The 17,816-nt window shown below is 48.8% G+C and overlaps 1 protein-coding gene across 3 annotated transcripts in view; it reads right to left on the bottom strand.

The window, feature by feature from the left end:
- Positions 1-17,816, bottom strand: part of ripor1 (RHO family interacting cell polarization regulator 1) — a 69,356-nt gene continuing 51,540 nt past the window's right edge. For all 3 annotated transcript variants that reach the window (XM_066713545.1, XM_066713544.1, XM_066713543.1), the window contains exons 7-22: positions 14,903-15,052; positions 14,240-14,303; positions 12,952-12,995; positions 12,388-12,513; positions 11,477-11,625; positions 11,163-11,292; positions 8,396-9,412; positions 7,063-7,205; positions 6,188-6,344; positions 4,516-4,651; positions 3,922-4,083; positions 3,539-3,697; positions 2,807-3,003; positions 2,324-2,407; positions 2,054-2,144; positions 1-1,591 (exon numbers count right to left, since the gene is read on the bottom strand). In XM_066713545.1, coding sequence (XP_066569642.1) covers positions 1,494-1,591; positions 2,054-2,144; positions 2,324-2,407; positions 2,807-3,003; positions 3,539-3,697; positions 3,922-4,083; positions 4,516-4,651; positions 6,188-6,344; positions 7,063-7,205; positions 8,396-9,412; positions 11,163-11,292; positions 11,477-11,625; positions 12,388-12,513; positions 12,952-12,995; positions 14,240-14,303; positions 14,903-15,052 — 2,907 coding nt within the window. In that variant the 3' untranslated portion in view covers positions 1-1,493. The remainder of the gene's footprint in view (positions 1,592-2,053; positions 2,145-2,323; positions 2,408-2,806; positions 3,004-3,538; positions 3,698-3,921; positions 4,084-4,515; positions 4,652-6,187; positions 6,345-7,062; positions 7,206-8,395; positions 9,413-11,162; positions 11,293-11,476; positions 11,626-12,387; positions 12,514-12,951; positions 12,996-14,239; positions 14,304-14,902; positions 15,053-17,816) is intronic.

The raw sequence follows: 17,816 nt of genomic DNA, 5'->3' as shown, positions 1-17,816 counted from the left end.
TGAAATCATTTTAAATCTTTAATGCTGCACAATCTGGAAGTCTTATGTAAAATAAAACAATATACTTAAATCTTTGCTGCAGTTGCTTTGCGTTCACAGCTACACTTTTAATTTTAAATAAAATGTATTTATTTTATCTCATTTATTTATTTTAGTTTAAAACCCTCCCCACCGTCACTTGAGGCACTTAGATTGAAGTGGCTAACATCGCCAAGCTTTAGGTCCGAAGAACAGACGCCTGTATCAGAACCCTGCCTGCTCTGTGGAGCGGTCCCATGGTTGTGTTCCGGAGCGGTTCCACATACGGCGTGCAATACCGCGCCAGGCCAACGCATCAGAGCAGGAAGCTTGTCCCTGCCAGACTGCGAGGGAACTATGAGCGTCACCAGACACAGATCCCCTGTGGTTTCTGATTGGCCAGTCGCACTCCCTGTCTCGAGAGAGGTTTTGTGCACCACAGCTAACAGACTCTAGGGTCAGAGATCAGCAGTGAAACAGCTTGCCAGCAGCAGCATTAAACTAAATTCAATGGTGAACCTCTACAAAATGAAAAAGCAGTGGGATGCTTCAACACCCGTTCTCTCATTCAGGTGTTTTAAAACATGCCAACTTAAATACAATATATTCACCTTCAGTGGAAATTAAAACATAGGAAATGGTTGTTTTGAAATGATAAATTATGTTCCTTCATTGTCTCGTGGTACTGTGTTGGCTTGCTATTTACATCTCCCCCTGAGTTATTAAAGAGACTGCAGAATCCTCTCCCAGTCTTTAAGACACTCCTGTGTGTGACCGGGGTCGTCAGCGGGGTCCAGCCCCCTCCTTCTCAACTGGAGTCCCCCATCCCCCCTCACCCCAACACTGCACACTGAAGCCCCCTCCAGCTTCATCTGAAATTATAAAAGAGCTCAAAGTGCAATCCTCACAGAAAAGGTCTGTGTAAATGAACAGTTTCTTCCCTTTAGTATCGGTCTGTCTCTCTCTCCCGCCGAGTCCTGTCCCCCTGCAGAGTCTTCCCTGACTGTGTCTGTCTCATAGTGCCACGGCGGCCCAGGCAGTCCAACTTTCAGGGAGGGAGGTTGTCCTTAAAAGGCAAAGTCAGGCCACTACATAAGGCAGTAAAGCACTCCGTCTCCGCACTCTTGCCGTTTCCACACTCTCCAGCAATGGTCCACATTATTATTTATGTATAGATGTATATGTGTGGTGTTGTATTTGCTGTTGGGTTTGTGTCCCTAGAATATTCATAAATACTGTTTTCATAATTATCATCAGCACCCTCAACATCGTCGAGATCACCAACAGCCTGCCACTACACACGCCAGCTATCTGGGTCTCTCTGTGTGTGTGTGTATGAGAGAGTGCGTTTGTGTGCATGTCTGTGTGAGAGAGAAAGGGTCTGTGTTTGTGTGTGTGTGTTTGAGAGAGCGTGTGCGTAGCAGGGCTGTGGTGCCAGTATGTGTGGAGAGAGAGCAGCAGGGATGCACTTGGCTCTAGAAGGCTGTGCTGGCCATGCTCCCCGGAGCGAACAGCCTGGGCACCCCATCCTGGCTCTCTTCCACGTGTCGAATCGCCAGCTTGCCCTCCTCACCTGAAAGACAGCACACACAGCTGGGTCACACTCCTGTGACACACACACACAGCAGCATGGCCCATGGGGAATGAACTCTGACTGGGAAACGTAACCCATATTTTGATTAAAGTTCAGTCAACAGTGGTGATTTTGCTGTGCTGGGTAGTACAGCCACACGTAACTTCACTTTTAGGGAGATAAGGTTAACTACATTTTAAAAGTAATATACGCTATAAACAAGTGAGTATTTCCCCATTGAAACCTATGTTATTTAGTGGGAACCTGCCTTTCAGTACTTTGTGGCAGAAAATACGTTCTAACAGGATCCTTTATAAGTGCACCTTACAAAGTTCTGCCACACAAATTGGACTGAGTTGCAGATTTTCTATACAAAATACTAAAAACAATTCCATTCCTGTCAGTATGTGCTCAGCCCCACTCACCCTTGACTCTTGACCTGACCACTCTCCCCCAACTCACCAAAAGTCAGCAGGGCCTGCTTGGCAGCATCTCTGACATCATCTTTGTCTGTCTGGCACAGGTAGACCAGCTGGTCAATGCTCTCTTTGGCCTGAAACACACAGCAGGGAAGCAGTTGGGTAACAGAGATGCCAACCTATATTCCTCACACAGGAGCCAGGCTTCCAGAATTAAACACAAAGCCTTCTGGGAGTCACTCAGAGCTGGCAATTCCACATTCTGTTCTACAGCATCTACAGATGGGGAAGAGTGTTGTTGTCTTTAACTCACCTTAAGACACGCAAGTGCTTTACAGCCCGCAACCCGAGTCTCCGTGCTGTCATCCTCCAGCAGCTCCAGACAGCTCACCAGCGCCTGGGGCAGAGAGGGTTAATAAACAGTCACACAGATGGCACAGGAGATCCTGTCCTTGCACTGTGCCAAGGGCAGGCACACACTGTCACTATACCAAGATCTATAGAGCTGTGGTTTCTGTAAGGGGAAAATCATTAGAAGACCAGCTGATATGGCAGGGGTTCAGGACACACTTCTTAAAATATTCTTCATCAGCACTTCAATTAAACTTGCCTTTGAGGAAGACAGTTGGGACACAAAGTCTGTCCCTTCAGTTGGGAGTAAATGTACTGCAGCAGTCCAAAGACATGAAAACTACATTTGAAAGAATCAGTCTGTGTGGGCTACCAAGCGGTCATTCAGCTCCTACAGTGTGTGAAAAGGTGAGGGTGGGTGTGAGGTTGTGGGAACTGCTCTCACCCTCTCGCGGTGGCGGGGCTGCTCTGCCAGACCGCGCAGGAGTCCGGCCGCAGAACTGCACACCTTCCCCCGCGAGTCCCGCAGCAGCAGGCTGACAGCCCGCAGTCCCTCCCTGCCCAGGCTGGCCTGTGGTGGCCTCCGCAGGGCCTTCAGCAGAGTGTCCTGATCGCCAGTCTGCAGGCTGTGCACCAGCCACACTATGGACACAAGGCAGGGGAGAGAGGGAGGAGGAGGTCAGGTGAGGTGAGGTGGCACAGGGTAACGGGTGGAGTGCCAGCTCTGTTCTCTAGGCTGGGAAGGACTGAATTCATCACAGCAATGTCTCTTTTTGCTGCAGTCACACTAGGACAATTACAGAAAGGTAACAGGTTTCATAGATAGGCAACATCAGCACATTGACTCCCTAGACCTGGTTAGTAGATTTTACAGAAAGCCTTAAATGCTCAGAGGCTAATGCCCCTGCGAACATTGAATAAGTTACTCCAGCTAAGTACAGGGTTTCCCACAGAAATGTGTCCATTACTGAATTGTGAAGTTGGGGGTGGGGGGTACTCGCAGAATGTCGAGCGGGGGGATTTAGCCATAGTGAACGAGAGCTGGGGGGTGGAGCATGTCTTTTTGTTGTTGTTGTTTTCTTCACATTCACGCATTTGTTTGGCCAATTTTGTAAACGCTGTAAAGCACTGCAGGAAACCCTGGAGTAGAGGCAGTGTTCAGCGTAGCGAGCCTCACCCTCCTCAGCCAGCTCTGCGATGTGAGTGTCCAGCACCGTCACGCCCTCGGCCTCCAGGTAGTTCCAGAACTGGAAGATGGTCAGCAACTCCCGGGCCCCGCTGGTCACCCGCCTCGGCAGCTTCCTCTCCAGCACCCGCTCCGTCAGCCTAACGAACACTGCGGCACACGACACAGAGTCACCACACACACACACACACACACACACACACACAGTGGAGACAACATTTAGCCAGGTTTTTTTTCTCCCCTCACTCTTAAGATTACAGCTCTGCTGCTGGTTTTGCAATTTAGCCTAAATAAAGTGTCAAACGATTTAAATTGACAATCCATTGTGAAAATAAAATTGAAACCAACAAACAAACAAAAACAGCATTTTGCACCTGTGTCAGCCAGGCTGGAGCAGCGCTCGGGCAGTGCGGCTCGGAAGGTCATGCCCAGCGTGTGCAGGAAGTTGTCCACGGAGGTGGTGTAGACATTGCCGTGGCCCGTACACTGCTTCCAGAACACTAAGGCGCTGTGGCAAGACTCCAGCTGGGGCACCACTGTCGAGGTGGGAGAGAGAAAAGACAGTGAGAGCCTGGCGAGATCACACACACATCAATACATGAACGACAAACAACTACAACAAGAAGTGTGCACACTTCCTGTTGTAGTTAAAAGAACATTTAAAGTGTCCCCCGCTGTAAATAACACCCTATAAACCCCCTAGACTCTAGGGGGTTTATAGGGGGATATTTATAGGGGGGGACACTATGAATGTTCTTTTAATAGCGTTAAGCCTGACCAGGAAGAAATGCTAATGAGTTGCCCCCCCTGACAACAACAGACTTCATGTATTTGGTGCCTCTTTCTCATGTTGATCTTTCACGTGGTCTGTCCCTCGTAATGGGTAAACAAACAAAATCAATACCAAAAAAGCCCTCCAAAGCCCTCCCTCTGTGTGCCGGCATGGCGACGTGGTGGGCTGGACTCACCTTCCTCGGGCTCATTGACACGGCCGGGTCCATCCTCGCTAACCCGGCACACCAGTTCCAGCACGTGGGCCTCTCGCTGTAGCCGGTCCAGGGCATACATCTCCCCGCAGCGCAGCGGCCCAAACGTGCCCAGCCTCTGTAGGACAGGGACAGGGCGTCAGGGCAGGACACACACAGAGTAGGACAGGGACAGGGCAGCATCAGGGCAGCAGTGCGGGACTGTGGGCAGTTATGGTATGTGTGTGTGTTAGAGCAGTGGTTCTCAACCTGCGGCCCGTCATGCATGGAAGTGCCGCCCACGATATGACACCCATATTTAACACTAGAAGCGCCGAGCCGATTTGGTTATTAAAATTTGAATTACTCTAAATACACTGTGCATACCCGTTCGTGACTATATGTATTAAACATGCATAAACGCGAAAATAAGTAAGTTATAAACACATTTACCAGTCACACATTTATTTTGACCGGTCATTTCAATACATAATAAATCAAATATAACGCATAATCCTGCCTTCCCTTTACAATACAGTCAGTCTAGCGCTCAAGTGGTGATTTCTACCCGTCTACAGTTTTTCATGTGCTTGAAAAACACACGCATTGTACAGCATTACAGGTGTTTTCTTTCAACTGATTGAGTGGATACAGTGATTACCCACAGATAAACATGGATTGGAAACATAGATTGAAGAGAGCTCGTTTTGGACATGCCATGTATATGAACATGACTGATTCAGGGGCATCAGTGATACTGGCAATGACAGATCATCCGTGGGTTTGTGCCAATGTTGTGAAAACACTGCGAGTGAAACGCCAGGTCCACATGGCACTGAGTGCTTTTACTCTACTGATCAATACGCGATGCTACTGCACATAGTACAGAGTGCAATAGCGCAGCACATCGCACGCAAAATAATAATTCATGGACATTATCAGTGGAGGAGCATTTATTGCAATGCTATATTTTTTCGTGGAGTAAAAGTGTTAACCTGGAGAAGCTGTCAAAATGCAGTGTGAGGGACGAGCTCATGCAGGGAAAGTACAGAAACGTGTCCTGTGTGGACTGTACGAGCTGTCAGGTATGCAGGCTAATTATATAGTAAATAGTTTATTGAAATACAAAGCCACAGTGAATACAAGCAGTGTATGTTGAAAACAAAGTTTACACAGTGTTGAAAATGTTTACTTTAGTGTACGACAAATGCGTTATTTTTGAACTATGAATGTGGCGAAACATCCCTGGACAGAAACTTTTATTATTAATCTCGAAAGTGCTTTCCATATTTGGATAAACATACATTTGCGAGCTCACATTTTCTGCGATGTCGCACATCAAGTCACGCTTCCGTGTGCGTCTTACAGACTGCAAGTTACAGTCGCAACTTCATTGTGCTGCGACTCCATTCGAGACTAATTTCACCAAACTGGTCAACTCCCGACAACATCAGGTGTCCCATTGACGGTGAGTAGCATTATACTCTGTTTAAATTTAATTGTCTATATATCATACCATTAACCGCTAATACCATAATATTAAATCCAGTTAATTTGCATTGATGACGTCATATGCAAATTATGTGTGGCCCGTGAAACTTGCGCTTGGACCATAGTGCGGCCCAGTGGAAAAAAAGGTTGAGAACCACTGTGTTAGAGAGACACGGGCACTCACCAGGAGCTGGGCGCTGCAGGTCTGGAGGTGTGTCACTAGTGCCTGGTCCAGAGCCTCGCAGCCCGTGCTCATGGGGAGGGGGGAGCTACCGCAGCGCATGCAGCCCTGCAGCTCCACACTGTCCTCCGCTGGCCTGAGGGGGGTGCTCAGTGACACACTGCACAGACACAAAATTACAGGGTTTACAGTTGTTACAAAATACACATTTAATACAATGTGACAATAGGTGTAAACAAATGAAAGTGATTAAATTCAGCAAGAATCAAACACAAAATATAGAACCTTAATTACAAAACTAATTGAGCACAGCTAAAAAAAAACTCAAACATTACACACACTGCTGCAGGAGATGTTTATTCTGAAATTATTATACAGCAGCTTATGAAATGTTTGAAAATGTAAAAGCAGAAACCAGGAAATCACAGAAAATCATATCCCTGTGTCGTTGTTCAGATCACCATTAGAGGGCGCAGCAGGACACGTTTACTCTAAATGGCAAATCTCAAGTCTGTTAATGAGGCATCTATCATTCAAGGACAGGTAATTTAATTAAATCCACATCATGAGCCTCAATTACAGGCAAGGACACAGCGATACATAAATACTGCCCTGACAACCCAGGAGTCTGTGTTACTGCCTAATGCAGCAGATGCCTGAAGCTGTGAGATGAGAGATGAGCTTGTTTATATGATCTAGACAAAACACTGTCTCTGTTAGAGCTACCCTGTCTCAGTAAGAGAGTGCAGAAGGTAAGGAAAGGGGAGTCAGAATGATGGGTGGGAGAGAGAGAGAGAGAGAGAAAGAGAGAGAGAGGGGCCCAGAAAGACAGAGGGGGACACAGGGTTGTGAGAGACGGGACAGAGGTCGAGGCTGACCTGTCCCGGTGCTCTGTGCTCAGGGAGCTGTCCGAGCCGTCGTCCTCCAGGTCAGAGGTGTTGAGGAAGTTGAAGCTCTCCAGCGCCGTCTCCACCGTCAGACTCACACTGGACGATCTGCTGCGGCTGCGGCCCTGCCCCTGCTGCACAACACACACAGACCTTCACAACACTGTCACTGTAACTGCACAACACAGTCACTACACACACACACACACCCACACACTTGCACTAGTACACATAACAACACACATGTAATAGCCCATACACACGGCAAATATGTCTTATCTCCATTTTAGCCCAAAAAATCAGTTAAAAAAATAAAACACCCTGGTGTGTCCGGGCTCAGTGGAATCAAGCGGTACTTCCTGATCATTAGGCCCAGGGCGGAGCTGCTGAGATCTGTCATTACGGATCATTAGTGTCTCTCAGCTGGTAACTGGGCTGCTCCCCTCAGCCACAGCCAGGTCCCACCACTCACCGCTGGCACAAACCAGGCCTGTCTCTACACTGCTGGGCACATGGACTGCACCGACAATGCCAGGAGCACCGTGGCACTCAACATCAGAAATCACAGCGACTGTTATCAACACACTCCTGGCTGATAAAGGCACTCCTCATGTAACTCATGTGGGACTTTTTTGATGCACAGGAGAATTAAGTCAGACTGCAGGCAAGGGGGGCAGAGAGAATTCGGACGACAGTGAATGGAACAAGGCAAGTGTCTTGAGCCTCGCGGCGCTCAGATGGTAATCGCTGGGGTCAGCTGGAGGCACAGGGTGTACGTGCAACTCAGAGGGAGTGAGACACGCGCTCCCCCTTCTCCCCACTAGCCGCCCTTCTCTGACTGTGGGGACAGGACCACCCAGCACAGGGACAGGAAGTGCCTTGCCCTGTCTCCCCCCCACCCCAGAGAGCGGCACTCCGCCATGCACAGCCCCAGGGGGGAGGCTGTGCTTATTCTGCACTCCTGCCCAGGCGTCACAGCCACTAACACTGCCACTGGCAATAAACACGAACACTGTCTAGCACTAGCCCTGACACGGACACGGACACGGCACTGTGTTCCCAGGTTCACAGTGCTCAATGATTGGATTGAAAACGCAAACCCTTTAAGTGTACCGGTGACCTCCCTGACCACCGGCCACGGTTCTAAAGGGACTTGGGGCAGTGGAGGAGTGAGGAAACATTAATATGCATTCTGGCAGTAAAGCATGTGAACCAATTGGTGCCGGGACTTTGATCGTGTTAAGAGGTGGAGGGGAAGAAGAAAAAAAGACCTTAAAAAAACAAAAAAAAAAACACTACAAAACAGACGTGCGGAAAAACTCACCATCAGGACCTCCTCCAGCTGCCGGACATGCTGCTCCAGGAGCTGTAGATCTTGGAACTGGCCCCTGCAGTCTTCCAGCGAAGAGATGACCGCGTTCAGGGCCTCCTCCACCCCACTGTCCACTGGCCTGGGCTTCACGGCGTGCATGGACTCCTCCGCCATGCTTTCCTCAGCCCTGGTCATCGCAGCATTAACAGCCATCTCGGCTCCGACGTGCGCGGCCCCGGGCGACACCATGTCAGCGGCCTCTGCAGGCTTGGCCGGCTGCCCAGGCTCAGCCTCTAAAGGTTCATCCTGCCTCTCTGCCTTCAAGTCCTCCTGTCTCTGAGGGGCTTCAGTTCTGGGGGCGGTAACATGCCCCTCTGTCTCGCCCTCAGCCACCACTAGAGGCTCGATCTGCTCCGCACTCTCTGGCTGCACCTCTGCCAACAGAGTCAAGGGCCTGGCCATATGGTCCAAGGCCACCCCAGTTTCAGCCTGCTCCTCCACTATCAGGGGGGTGGCTAGTATGGGCGCCAGGTCAGCAGGTCCTGGGAGCTCCTCAGGCTCACAGGCGACCGTCATCGTGGCCTGGGGCTCTGGGGAGATGGGCAGCTCCATCACAATATCGTTGACAGAAACAACGTCCAAGGACCGGGCCAGCTCGCAGCTTGGGGAGTCCGGGCCCCGGTGGTCAGTGACGGCACCGTCAGCACTGGCCTCACTGATATGGCTGAGGGAGCGAGAGTAGCGCCCGTTAGACACCACCTTTTTCCCCAGGCCCTGTCCCTCCTCCTCCTCTGCCTCCTGGGCTTCACTGTCCTCCTGTTTGGGCAGCCCGGCTGGGGTCGCGCCCTCCCGGGAGGCGAAGGAGATCTCGATGGGTGGCACGGCAGCCTGCAGCTCTGGCTGCACCACAGTCTTTTGTGCGTGCCGCAGGCCAAGGGACAGCTGCGGGCTGGAAGAGTCGTCTGAGGACTCTGATGAGTTGGACCAGGCTGTGCCATTCTCCATCTCCTCCTGACGGCGCAGCATGTTCTGCAGGTGACAGAGGAAGGGATGGATGGGGGGGATGGGGGGGGTGGCAGGACACACTGGTCAGTCACTCCTCTCTAAGCACCCATTTAGAGTAGCACACTCTTCACAGACAGACATGGACTCTGCCAGGGGCACCAGCGGGATCCACACGGCCTGAACCAGGATGAAGCCAGGACTAGGCAGGAGAAGGCCTGTTGTGACATGTTGCCTGCTCTTCTGTACACGTTGAGATGGTACAATTACAACTGTAACGTTACTCGTTTAAATGGGAATCAGCACTGTTACAAGGCGTTACTGCGAGCAGACCTTGAGCTCGGGCCCCTCCTGTGACTCATGCCAGCGACTGTGGGACTGACACTTCCTACAATTGACTCCACGGTCAGAATAATGAAGTCATACACACACACCCAACCACAGATATGTCACTGGATGCCTGGTTTCAATGCTGCCGGAGAGGCTAGTGTCCAGATTTTTTTGTTCTAATAATAATGAAAAAGGAGGGCAGTAAATCAAATTCACATTCTAAACAATTGATACATCAGCCAAGCTTTAACAACCGGTCTCAACATGAACCCAACACAATGCGTATCTAGGAGAGCAGATGACTCTCAGGGCCAACACACTACCAGGTTGCCTTCTGAACCACCACAATGGGAGAGGACACACTGGCACCACACACCAGGAGCAGCCCAACCTCCTTTTGGTCCGTTTCATGCACTTTAACCTCTTGTTACAGCTGGAATCACTGTTGCTCCAAAAACAAACTTAGAAGAAAAAGAAAAAAAAAATAGAGTTCTGTAAATTAAAATGGATACATTTTTAAGGTCATCCCAGATGTAAACATTGATTCTATGTCCAAAAGTCTTTCCATTATCTCCTTTGTGGTGGCTCTAGACACAGCTGCTATGGTATCGGGCTACCAGGCCTCTAGTCTGGCCTGCTGTCTGACTACAACCACTTACATCCAGCTGCACAGTACCAGAGCAGCCCAGACCGACAGAAGTGACATCGCCGCACGAGCAGCTCTGAGAGAGTTTTTCTGCCAGGGTCTCCCGGAAAACATCCAGCAAGGACCACCTCTGCTTCTCCGCATCATTTCGAGGAGGGTTCTTTTTGGGATTAATCGAACAGGACGATCAGGAAAGAAAGGCCATGCAGAAACAAAGAAAAGCTTCCGGCACAAAACACTGTGGCAGGCGAAGCTGACGATGCTGATGACAGGCCTGCAGTATAAGCTCTGGAGAAACGTTCATTAAAAACTATGAAAAGAGATTTCTTCCAGGGAAAGGAGTGGTTGGATTGCATTCGGTTACTGAAAGATGGAGGCATTTGGGCAGTACACACACACGCACACGCACATAGCCTAGGAAAGCATGCGGAATTCAGCGTGCCATATTCACGTAATTTTTCACACAGCTCAGAATTTCTTTACTGCAGGAGCCAGCATGAAACTCACATGAAAACCTTTATAAGTGGAAAAGAGGGATGAGGCTGGCATGGTGGCCTAGCCCCCCACCCCAATGTTAAGACTGCAGCGGTGCATATTGACATTACACTCCCCATATTCTAGGGACAGAGCCTTGATTATCAGGTAGGTGACCCGGAGGTTATCCCTGGAATGCCCCCCTGAAGGCCTGCACAGCCGTCAGAAAGAGCTCCGACAGATCTGAGGAGGAGCAGCTGGACAGTGGTGTTTAAAAATTAGGGCAAATGAAAATGGCCACCTGTAACAACTGTACCGGTCACTTACGTAGAAGGCCTGTTCACGCAGCGAGGGCGTGTCTGGGGGGCTCTGGTTGTAGGTGGAGAACCTCTTGTTGACGGAAGAGGCTTTATTGACAGTGCTGGCGCTTGAGGTCTGATCATCCTTGTCAAAGGGACTGAGAGAGAGAGAGAGAGAGAGAGAGGGAGAGGGAGAGAGAGGGGATAGGCTCAAACACAGGGCCACATGAGGACAAAATTGAAGGAAAACCCTATGTTAAAAAACAAGATCTATGGCTGAGAATAAATAACTGACTGGGGAAGACTCGCAGTAGGGTTTAAGAAGTAGGTGGCAGGACTCACTTCCAAGTCACCTCTAGGCTGAGTTTGATGGTTCCCAGGTCATTGATGTCGACAGCGACAGTCTGTGGCAGGGCGGCAAACAGGTCCTTGGTCTCGCATGACACATTCCCCACCACCACGTGGTTGGCCAGGCTCTTCAGCTCTGTTACCTAGGAAATTAGAAAATTCCCCAGATTATCCAACTGGGACTGGGTTGGACAGGCACTGTGGTGCTCCCGAAATGACAACACTCACACACACACAACGAGGTCACTGGTAGCTCCACAGCCAGGCTGTCAAAAACCAGCACAATTATCTGTGTTAAGGTTACTTGGCAAAACGATGTTTAACGCACGTTACATGTGACGGTAACGGGTGTGTTAGAGAGTCTGCATTTGATTTGTAAACGATATCTGTCACTCTAGGAGGAGGGGAAACCAGGGCCACATCGTGAGCCACTACAACTCTTAGAGCAATACGTTGATAAATAATTTGGAGGCACTAAAAGAACGGGTCTGGGAGTCACTGGGACACTGTGACGTGGACCCTACAGGAAGAGTAACAGCTGGAGAGCCTAATTCTGGCTGCGGTTTCCACCCTGAACATCCCGCCGCTGAAAAATGAGCTGATGCTGTTCAGTGCTGCTGAGCAGTGTGCTGAAAGATCAGTATCCTCCCCAGCTGTGTCTTAACCCTAGGAGTCTGATGTTATAAACAGGAAGAGGCTGTTCAAACAAACTGTCTCAGGGTCTCTCTCTTTCAAAAGTTATTTTTCTCGGCCTAAAGATTTTTTTTCAGTATAAAGCAACAACTATTAAGAACTAAAAAGTCGTAATATATATGAAAAAATATATACAGATACATAAAATCACCAGCCCATAACAGACTGAGGGTGTGGTCCACTGGCAGAGGGGCAGAACATCCTCCTCTCACCTTGATGGACAGGAACTCTGTGATGAGTGGCAGGAACACCATGTCCTCGCTGTCCCACACCTGCTTGCCATTGATCTCGATCCGCCCTCTCAGCTTCCAGCGCTGCCGCCCATACTTCATGAAGATCTGGAGGGGTCAGAGGGTCAGGGGTCAAATACACTGACAGTCAAGGTTTGTTTATAACATGCATCAGGGTCAATCAGCAATCCCATCTCCCCTCCACAGAAACAAACAATAACATGGACACAATTCAATCAATTCAATTACAAACCCAACTTCACATTTCCTCACAGGAAAAAATAAAATGGTTCCACAGCCCCAGCCAATGTATTTCTCCTACTTACACTACTGAGAAACCCCTTGGAGGGTGCCGTCTGACTGTCTGAATGCATTTTAAACAGGTACAAGCTGTGCATGCCAGCTGTGTTTCTAGATCACAGAACTACCCCCCCCCCTCAAATAAAATAATAAAATGAAAAACTCCAGTTCCCAATCAAATGCAAAAACAAGCTCTCGTTTGAAGAGAAGCAGCAGGATGCTGAGTAGTTGCAGTGGGAGTCTTACCTCATACTGGTCGCCTGCACAGAGCCGCGCAAAGCCAGCCAACCCTGCAACACAGGAGGGACAGACTGAGAGGAAGACTCACCAACTCAACAGCCACACTAATGTTACAATGTCAAAAAATACATCCAGTTTTAACAGAAGAGCACATCAGACTGAGTTAATGGTGTACCTGTGTGTATACCTTTTCAAGACACGTAAGATAGTGGGGCTGATGTTAAAAGTCATGACATAATTGAGCTGTCAGTGAGAAACTGTCTAGTCAGTTAGTTAGTATGCAGTCGAAGTCTGAACAGAGCAGACCTTTAACAGAAGGCAACAGTCTGCATTAACCTTTGACATCAAAATGGGTGTGGCCTAGGTGAGGAAGGCACACACAGCACATCTCTACACTTTTGGGAGTTGTGCTGACTCAGCAGGACAGTCTGCCACATTCAGAATAATTGCCCCAAGTCCCAGCTGTTAATATATTTTTTTAACATTTACATAACATTGTTCAGGGAATTAGGATGCAATCTTTTTTATAAATCTGGATTGTTGCGATTGTTCCTGGTTAAGATAGAAAGGAAATACACACAAAAAACTCCAGTATATACACAAACTGTAGAAATATTCTAAGTTATACATATTTTGTTTAATAAAAAAATTCCACTCAGTCAAGGCCCAGCTGAATTCCCACTTGCGCCTGCGCCAGTCAGTGGGTGAGGGAGGGGGCGGGTCCCTTGATCTCCTGAGAAAGTGACACTGTTATCAACCCGGTCCTGGAGAACGGCTCTTCCTTTCACCCCACCAGCACATAGCAACCCATCTTTGTTGCCAGGCGACCGGCAATCCCCCATTGTTCAGTCGGGTGGAAATTCCATTACCTCACAGCGTAATGGGTGCTCAGGATTCTAATGGACTCGTGAGGCTTCCAGTGATTTCCACTGGTCTGCTCACTGTTTCCCCATTAGTTGCCTGCGGGTGGGAGCTCAGTTGTTTTTGGACTTGACAGTGAGCTGGTTCCCAGAATGCTAACTCTTCTTAAGAAGGCATTCCCCCCTGCAAACTTCACACATACACCCGCCAAAACAACCACACACCTTACTGAGATAAGTGGTTAGCAAGGTTAAGTTATGACTGCAGTGGGAAAACGGAAGAGCGACAACAATCCAGATGCAGTTCAGCAGAGCCGACAAAAAGTACTGCCTTAATAATCCCTTATACAGCTGTCCGTGTAAGTGTCTGTTTACATGTTTCTGTCCCTGTGTCCCCATGCGTGTGTTTGGCCAGTCACTTTCACCGAGCCTACCTTTCATCTTGACATGGAACTCCCCCAACAGGTTCTCCAGCTCACTCTCCAGCATGCACATACTCTACAGAGAGAGCACAAACACTGCAGTTAAACACAGTCTCCATTGCACAGGACCCCCCGGGCCAGGGCTACTGCTGAGCTAGGTGTACCTCCCTTACACCATGTTAGTAAGGCCCTGAGCTGACTGTGGTGAGCAAACACACACTGCCTATGGTGTACAATTGGACGATGGTAAACACCCAGCTGACAAGGACCATAAGCTACAGAAACGTAACAAAAACATAAAGCATTCAAAATATTTATGCAGCTTTAAAAAAAAAAAAGAGGCAGCAACAGATATCCTGTCCTGTGACAGCACCCCACTGGGGAATACAGCTGCACAACATTTAACCACTGACAGTTCAGTCAACCAAATGAAATAAAAACACAAAAAGAGCATGTTTATAGTCAGAGTGGGGTGTGAGTCTCTGAGGCAGGGCCGAACAGGGGAGGAAAATTACACGTACTTCCTGTCCCTTCCATGTCAGGATTTCGGCCCAGTCAGACCCGATGACAAGAAATTCAGTCATCTCATTAAGTAGAAGCCTAGAGAACATCAGGGTCAGACGCAGCACGTGGTGCGAGTACCAGCCCTGGCTACGGTCCACCTCCTAGCCTCACCTCAGTGTACTCCTTGTAGCCCTTGTTGGCCTCAGACAGGCTCTCGCGTGCCTCCCGGCTGCCTGGGGAGGCGGTGTAGGCCTTCACCATCTTATTGGCTCCGTCTCTCAGTCTGCGCTGCATGCAGTAGGCCTCGTACATCTCGTCAATCTGTTACACACACACACATGCAGCTGTAGACTCATGTTCCACCAGAGGAGTCCCCCAGAAAGAGAAAGAGCTACCCCACCCCCTGCCCCAGCAACAGTCTTGTACCTTTTTAATGCAGAACTGGCCAGCACTGGTATTCCAGATCTCACCCCACCCTGAAGCTGAGCCACAGTAACAGCCACCGACATTGTAACACCCACGGCATATATAATAGAACCATTTCCTGTATTGCATTTTTTAGTATATCATTTATTATTTTTAATTAACAATGTAACTTTTTCAGTAAAGTCCCTAGGCGGTGTTTTCCATTGCTTACAGACATTTTAGTGCCCTACCTTGCCGGTGTCTGGTGGGGCACAATGCACAATACTGTAACGTGCTCGAGGGCTTCACGGAGGTGCCGAGCGGAGGGTTAAAACACAACTCCAGGGTCTGGCAGCCCTAGCAAGAAGCCCCCCAACTTACAAACACTGTCATCTTCCCATCATAAAGGCTGGTCCAGAGTGGGAAGTTTGCTCTGGCATTTCTGTATCAGTGCACTTCCCCTCCCAGGAGACACGTAACACATAACAAAAACGAAACACTAAGCTGAGGTAAGCAGAAGCCCAACACTCAGCAACTGACTATGAATGAATAAATGAACATCAGACACTGTGATTTCATCCTGAAGCATCCATTCACTGGCAGAAGCCCAGTGGGGTTGAAATTTTATGACTGAAAAGCATTTATATATTTTTTTCCCCACACTGATGCTGCACTTTATCCCCATTCTGTTCCCATTTAAACACCACTCTCCCTTCTGCCCCCCTCTTCCATTAAACACAGGTCCCTGCACAACCTGGAGGAAAGTGCCCCACTAAACTCTCTCTACCTGTGTGTAAAACCCTGCAATATTAATCCCCGCTCCACCTCCAGGGTCTTAAACTCAGAAAGAAGTGCAATTTCTTCAATGAGCAAAAGAACTCAGGCTCACTCAGGCAAGAGAGCCTGGTCTTCCCCATCCAGACAGCAGCTTCCTGCTCATCCTGCAGTAATATCTTATCCAAAGCAAGACCTGTTCCTCCCAGATGCACCACAGTGAGACAAGTCCTTAAAACTGCTTAACTACTTAATACAGGGGGCCTCCACTCCCTCAGACAGGCTGGGCTGTGCGATCTCTTCAGCATGCCATCCCTGGCTCTGATTCACACACGGTCCAGCATTTTAAATCGCTTACTTTGGCGAGGAGAAGAGTGCAGATCTGGGTCTGCACAGCCAGTCAGTGAAGTACTTCCTCCGCACACCGGAGTAATGGCACTCGACACTCGGGGTGGGATAATGCAAAATGCGACCCTCTAAAGAAATCAGTGATGTGTACTGTGAAAGAGGACAAAACCTGCAAAAGTTCCAGTTGCCTTTGCCCAGTATTGTGTCCAGGGACATTGTTACTTAGGTGGCAATGCTCCACAAGGACAGGAGGAGGTGAAATGATGGTAATGAGGAGCTTGTCTCTTTCACAGCAGCTCGGCTAAAGTGTCATGGGATCCCTGTGTGTGTGTTTGTGTGTTGTGTGTTTATTTTAATTGTACAAAGGGCTTCCAGAGCACAGGGGGCCAGAGCGAAGGGAACATTGAGAAAAGGCTTGGGCATAGGAACGGCCTATTAAATCTCAACGGTCAAGCCAGAAGAGTCCCCTGATTTGGCACAGAAACATTTTCCTCATGGAGAGCAGCTGGCTTTATAGGAGCTGCCTTACAAGAACAGGAAAGTGTTAAAGACTGCAGACACTTACAGTCCATGGGGGAGCAGTGGGCCAGGAGGCAGGAACAATAAACACGGCCCAGCTCTTTAAACGTTTAAAAACAAAGGGAAAAAAAACGAAAAACATTGATTTCTCTGGCTCTCCAATTAACTTGCTGCTCATCTGGAAGTGGTTAGTGGTTGTCAGAGCTCTTTAGCCATACTGAATCCTGCTGGCCCGGAGTCGGCACACTGCACTCCTTTCATTGTTTTAACTGTTCGCACACCACAGGAACGCTCCCAGAAAGAGATTGAGTGCACTTCACAGAGGAGTCTGCAGTTTTCCTACAGAATTCCTAAGCTGGAAAAAAAAAAAAAAAACTAAAAACAGACAGCAATTGAAGGTCATGCTCATCTGTAAGGTCACCGCTCCCATAGTGCATTATTCAAGACTGTTCTTTTGCTGACAGACAATCAGAGTTGCCAAGGTTAGCAGCCGGCTGACAGGCAGGAAGTTCATGTGCTATAAATTCCACCCATGCTTGTACCTCCTCAAAATGTCATCCCCTTTGACCTCGGTGTCACAGTTCACCCCTGGGGGTTAAACTCATAAAACAGGCGTAATCACTCTCCAAATTAAAACAGGATTGCTTCCTGTGTGGAAGTGCAGCTGCATCAACTTAACATGTCATATCCCTCCATAAGTGCCTTTCATTTAACTGCAGGGGGACCTGAACCATTTGAGTTAATGTTCACGCATGTACACACACACAAAATAAGCTATATACATCTGAAGTACACAACACTGCCCCAAGCCTGAACCCTAGCCCAGAAGCCTTTGTTCATAAGCAATGCACAGCTGCCTCTTCAGGGGGCCCACAAACAGAACATAGACTATATACAAATGATCCGCCAGAACAGCCCCACACTTGGCAATAACAGCTCTGAAAAAGCGTGACCTGGCTTTGACCTTGGTCAGCATAAACAAACACACTCAACGCAGCACCGACCTAAACACAGAGACCAAGGGGTGCTGTGACAAGGT

The sequence above is a fragment of the Amia ocellicauda genome, chromosome 9 (assembly GCF_036373705.1).
Source record: "Amia ocellicauda isolate fAmiCal2 chromosome 9, fAmiCal2.hap1, whole genome shotgun sequence".
In the NCBI taxonomy this organism is placed as follows: domain Eukaryota; kingdom Metazoa; phylum Chordata; class Actinopteri; order Amiiformes; family Amiidae; genus Amia; species Amia ocellicauda.
The sequence above is the reverse complement of the archived record's forward strand: the minus strand, read 5'-3'. Positions and strand labels throughout refer to the sequence as shown.